The sequence below is a fragment of the Tupaia chinensis genome, unplaced genomic scaffold (assembly GCF_000334495.1).
Source record: "Tupaia chinensis unplaced genomic scaffold, TupChi_1.0 Scaffold144090_1, whole genome shotgun sequence".
Taxonomy (NCBI): Eukaryota; Metazoa; Chordata; class Mammalia; order Scandentia; family Tupaiidae; genus Tupaia; species Tupaia belangeri.
The window spans coordinates 16,642-19,129 of NW_006203944.1; the positions used below are offsets into that span (position 1 = coordinate 16,642).

The 2,488-nt window shown below is 43.2% G+C and overlaps 1 protein-coding gene across 1 annotated transcript; it reads right to left on the reverse strand.

Annotated features, from left to right (window-relative positions):
- Positions 1-1,163: 1,163 nt before the first annotated feature.
- Positions 1,164-1,622, reverse strand: LOC102502086 (olfactory receptor 7A10). The gene has a single exon (XM_027767256.1). The coding sequence runs from the start codon at positions 1,620-1,622 to the stop codon at positions 1,164-1,166; it is 459 nt and encodes a 152-aa protein (XP_027623057.1).
- Between the last annotated feature and the right edge of the window lie 866 nt (positions 1,623-2,488).

Here is a 2,488-nt window from a genome sequence, read left to right on the forward strand (position 1 = left end):
CATGTGCCCTAAAAACCTCTCTAAAAAAATTAAGAAAAAAAAGTTTCTACAGGTCACTGTACTGATGAGAGAGAGAGAGAGAGAGAGAGAAGAGAGAGAGAGAGAGAGACAGGGAGGGAGAGAAAGAGAGAGGGAAATTAAGAAAACAAGCTACCAGATCCAGGACTTGACTTGAGGTTGGCCATGTGGGAGTCCAGCACGTGAGTTTAAGCCACTGGGTCTGGGACTTGAACCATGGTTGGCTACATGGGAGTCCAGCGACATAGCCATTACGCCAACTGCTGGTCCCCCAAAATGGCCCTTTTAAATAGATCCTATTGTTGGAGTCAAATCAGCGAGAAATAAGAGGACATCCAGACATAGCAAAATTATTGAAGTTTTATTGCCGGCAGCTTTCGGGAGGACTCGTGTCTCTCAAAGACCCCATAGCCCTGAATGAAAGGAGTGGGGTGTTTATAAAGGCAAAAAATCACAATTATTTCTGAGTTGGCATGGTGATTGCCATGGAACGTGAGGAAGGGGTAGAAAGGAAAGGGAGTGAGTTTCTACGTGAAAGCAATTACAGAAGCCGAGTCAAGCAGATGAATCATTGCTAAGGGCACTCTCCAGACCTTTGTTCAATGGCTCCCATGGCTCCAGGCAAGGGGCTGGCGATGTGCGATTACATTGCTAGGGAATATCTAAACAAAGAGGTTTTGGGCTACTTAGTAAAAGCAGTGACTATTAACCCCTCTATCTACTGTGGGCCAAAGGAGGAAGCAAGGAATCAGATAAATCGAATTCACAATGAAACTGGCAGTATTGCAACAGACATAACAGAAATACAAACCATCAAAACATATGTAATTTGCAAATATCTTGTGGCTTGCATCTCCCTTGCCTCAGCAGTGTCATCCCAAAAGTAATTCTTCATTTTTGTGAAATCGAAATTAACTTTCTTCTTTTGTGCAATGAGTTCGTATTGTTATATTAAATAAATCCTCATAACAATAAAAAAAAAGAGGAGGAAGAAGTATAATGTCAAGTTCAAAGAGGGAGGTGCTCCTGTTTCACTAGCTGAGGGATCTTTTCAGGGCCCCCTTTATGTCTTTATTCCTCAGACTGTAGATGAAGGGGTTCAGCATGGGTGTGATCACAGTGTACCTCACCGAGGCTGCTGCACTTCAGAGTGAGCTGTGGGTAGCACCAGGACTAAGATACACACCCAGGCCTGTGCAATAAAATAAGGAGACAACTGAGAGGTGAGAAATACAGGTAGAAAATGCTTTGTACTTCCCCTGAGCTGATGAGATTGTACAAATGAAGGAAGCTATCTTACAGTAAGAGTAAAGGATCCCAGTGAGGGGACCACCACCCAGCAGCACAGATGCAAAATAGGTCACCATGTCATTAAGAAAGGTGTCAGAGCAGGCAAGGTGGACCACCTGATTCAGTTCACAGAAAAAGTGAGAGATTTCCACGTGTGTGCAGAAGGACAGCCGCAACACTAGTAAGCTATGTAACAAGGAAATCAAGACACTCAGGGTCCAGGACGCCAGAACCAGAAACACACAGAGCCCGCAGTGCATGATGATGGTGTAGTGCAGGGGATGACAGATGGCCACATACCGGTCATAGGCCATCACAGTCAGGAGGAAGTCATCCAACATTACAAAAAGATTGAAAAAGAACATCTGGGTGATGCAGCCTGCATGGGTGATGACCTGGCTCTGGGTCTGGATGTTCACCAGCATCTTTGGGACGGTGGTGGAGGTGAAACAGATGTCAGCAAAGGACAGGTTGGAGAGGAAGAAGTACATGGGGGTGTGCAGGTGGGAGTCTGAGATGGTGACCAGGATGATGAGCAGGTTTCCACACACAGTGATCAGGTACATGGAGAGGAAGAGCCCAAATAGGAGGGGCTGCAATTGTGGTTGCTCAGAAAATCCTAGTAGAAGAAATCCTGAAATGTGTGTTTCATTCCTTGGTTCCATTTACTGGATGTGCCCACCAAATAAGGAGGAAGAGACTACAACAGAAGCATGCATGATTCACATTTCAGAAATGCTGTCCTTTGTAATTAAAAATTTAATTTCTGTAATTTCTATGTGAAGCCAGTTCCCTTTAAGACATTCCCCATCATGTCTAATTAAGGATTTCTCCTCTAGGATCAGTCTTTTCCCAGGACTATGTATTCTGCAGAGTTTTTTCAATATCTTTGTTTTATGATTTGTTACTTACACTCAATCATTGTACATCGCTGTAGCATACTATATGCTTTTCAAAGTATGCATGTATTATGTGATAATCAAATCAAAGATCTTACCATAAACATCATTTTTTCTTTTCTTTTTTTATGATTTAAAGTTTAATTTTTTGTTTTGCTTGAATACCTACAATTTTTTTTTTTTAAAAATTTTTGCTACAGGACATTGCACTCACCCCGTTCGCATCCTGGATCCGGTGGCTTAAACTCACGCTGGGCGCGTGTGCGTGCGTGCCCAAGATC